This window comes from Gavialis gangeticus, unplaced genomic scaffold, assembly GCF_001723915.1.
Source record: "Gavialis gangeticus isolate Ggan-Ray unplaced genomic scaffold, GavGan_comp1, whole genome shotgun sequence".
NCBI lineage: Eukaryota > Metazoa > Chordata > Crocodylia > Gavialidae > Gavialis > Gavialis gangeticus.
Window position 1 is genome coordinate 22,946,273 of NW_017729024.1, and position 2,755 is coordinate 22,949,027.

General features: G+C 49.9%; 1 protein-coding gene across 7 annotated transcripts in view; it reads left to right on the forward strand.

Moving 5' to 3' along the window:
- The first annotated feature begins 33 nt into the window (after positions 1 to 33).
- Positions 34 to 2,755, forward strand: part of DHFR (dihydrofolate reductase) — a 53,023-nt gene continuing 50,301 nt past the window's right edge. For 6 of the 7 annotated variants that reach the window (XR_002097275.1, XM_019516943.1, XM_019516945.1 and 3 more), the window contains exons 1-2: positions 34 to 180; positions 403 to 452. Coding sequence is in view for 5 of the 7 variants with exons in the window: in XM_019516943.1 (XP_019372488.1) it covers positions 95 to 180; positions 403 to 452 (136 nt within the window). In the remaining 2 variants the exon portion in view is untranslated. The remainder of the gene's footprint in view (positions 181 to 402; positions 453 to 2,755) is intronic. The other variant, XM_019516948.1, reaches the window with a different exon arrangement.

Sequence of the window (2,755 nt, forward strand, 5' to 3'; positions counted from 1 at the left end):
GCTCCGCGCATGCGCAGCGCGCTAGGCGGGGTCTGGGCGCCAACTCCAAAGTCCGGCGGCGGAGCGGGGTGGGACGGGTCGGAGGTGCTCAAGCATGGTCAGCTTCTTAAACGCCATAGCGGCCGTGAGCCAGAACATGGGCATCGGCAAGAACGGGACCCTGCCGTGGCCGCCGCTCCGGTACGGCCCCTCCCCAACCCGTGGGCTACGGGTCTCGACCGGGCCGTGCTGCATGCCGGGAGCTGCAGTCCCCGCCGCGGCCTCCCGTGAGGCCGGCGGGCACCGGGTAGGGTAGGGTAGGGTAGGGTAGGGGCGGGGCGGGCACTGGACACCGCGCGCTGCCGGGGGCCCTCGGGCATCACCCGCCCCTGCGCAGCGCGACCGCCTCTTGCTCTGTTCCAGGAACGAGTTCAAGTACTTCCAGCGGATGACCACTACGCCCTCCGTGCCAGGTACCGCCCGCCCGTCCCTGCCCCCTGCCTGCCTGCACCTGCCTCGCAGGCTTGGAGGGAGGGATGGGCCTGGGGGGAGGGATACGTGTGTCACTGGGTGTGTGCGTGCGTGTGATCCAAGTGTGTACATACAAGCACACATGCATACACACACATACCTATTCACACACATATACAGTGCGTGTGTATATTCAGTGTCATGCACACATACACGCACACATGAAGCTGCCCCAAATTTGGTAGGTTCCTACTTTGCTAGGTTCCGAAGTGCATCATTTGCTTAGCTGCATGTGTGTATGCGTGTGACATTGACACGTGTGTGTGTGTTTGCGTAACACTGAATATATATATATATGCAATATGTATAAGTGTGTGTGTGTGTGTGTGTGTGTGTGTGTATTAGAGATGTACCGATACATTGATCCAATGTCAGACTGGCACTAATATAAAGAAAACTGAGTGTATCAGAAATCAGCCTGATAAATGCCTGTGCACAGCCACGGCACAGGACATGGGTAGTGAGGAGCACAGTCTGCCTGGCAGCTTGGAGAGCTGCATGAAGCTGGTAAGTCTGTTGGGGAAGGGGGACAGCAAATAAGTGGACATTCTGTCCTAGCTATTGAATCTGTAGTGAATCTGCCTGAAATTTTTGTTAAGTTGGCAGAATAGGTAACTCAGTGTAGACTGAAAAGTTGCTTCATTCATTGTCAGTCAGCTTTATTTAATTTATGTGCAACTTGAATTCATGCTTAACTGTCTGCCTCCTTGTCTATGCTTGTACACTATGCTTACACTTCTATTTGACCGAATGCATCTGTAACAGGGACAAATTGGGCCTTATTAGCCCTGTGCAACTATCAGACCCATCAGTGAAGTGTTCAGGTCCTCATCTGACCAGGCAGAGTGAGGATGACAGTAGGGAAAGAAGCCCCTGCAATAGATTGTAAAGCAGAAGAAAGTAAAGGTGGGAGTCAAGGGTGGGCAGAGGAACCATTCTGACATATTAAGAATTACATTGTAAAAGAAAACTGTCCCCAGAAAGCAGCTTGGATATGGCAGAGGCTCCAATAAGCAGCTGCTCCTAGCATTGTGCAGTTGGATTTTTCTAATAAATTAATACATTAAATAACAACAGGAGGTCTAAACTGGGTGGGGAAGGGGTTCTGCTGGGTTTCTGTTAAGTTGAAAATGGCAAAGTTTTTAGTTTTGAAAAAGGGACCTAGTTGGTTTCATGAGACTCCAGAAGACAAATTCCCAGTGGCTTCCTAGGAATGTTTGTTTCCTGCATTCTGGTGGTTCATAGATCATAAATTCATAGTGAAATAATTTATTTTCAAAAGCTGTTGATTTTAAATATTACCAATTGTCTCGTATGTAAAAGAATCATGATTTCACGCTGAAGCTGCCCTCTCAGTGGTGTGGAGCTGGCGCCTGGAGATTTAAGTGAGGGTGGAGTGGGGCATGCCATCTAGGACAGCAAGTGCATATGCTCCCCCTTGGTTCCTTTGGGACCACTACAGCTGGTGTAAAGGAAGCAGGCAGGAGCCATTGTCAGGTTCCCCAGGATCAAGAGAGTAGACAAGTAGCTCCTCTTTCTCCTTATCCCCACTGGTTTCTGTTGCATTAGGCAAGTTATTAAACCTCTGTTACTTATTTCTCTGCCTACTCCTCCATCTGTAAAAGGCAGTTGACGATGCTCCCTTACATGAAGCGTAAATAAATAGATGAGCAGTAAGTTCTGAAATACTGGGATGACAGGTTTTGTGCTACACATTTATCATACATGCATATATTAGAATGCACTCAACATATATTTGAAGATCTAATATGCCTCTAGTTTGGGCTTAATGTTTATGAACGTTTTCTTTACAGACTGTCCTGGAGTTTGGATTTTATAGTACACAAATCTATGGTGTTTGTCTCATGTTGTATATGGAAATACTGAGTGTTTCAGCAGCAACGTAGCTTAAAGCAGCCAACAGCAAGGATTAAAAAGAGAATACCTGAAGAGGGCGATTCTAAACCATATGGGCTGTGAGCTGGATCTGGCCCACAGAGGAACTTTGCCAGGCCTGCTGTAGGTCCCTTGGTCCAGCCTGGCCCAGGTGCCATCTGGTCCATGGCATATCCCACCAGCCCTCGGGCACGTGGTGGGTCTGGAGAAGCTCCACATCTGGACTATCTTTCTAGACAGCCCAGGCAGCAGTAGCAGCTCCTTCTGGCTGCTGCCACCACTGGCCCCAGCCGCCTGGTACTGATGGGGACCCGCATGCACAGCCCTGACTCCAGCCTATCCTGCACCC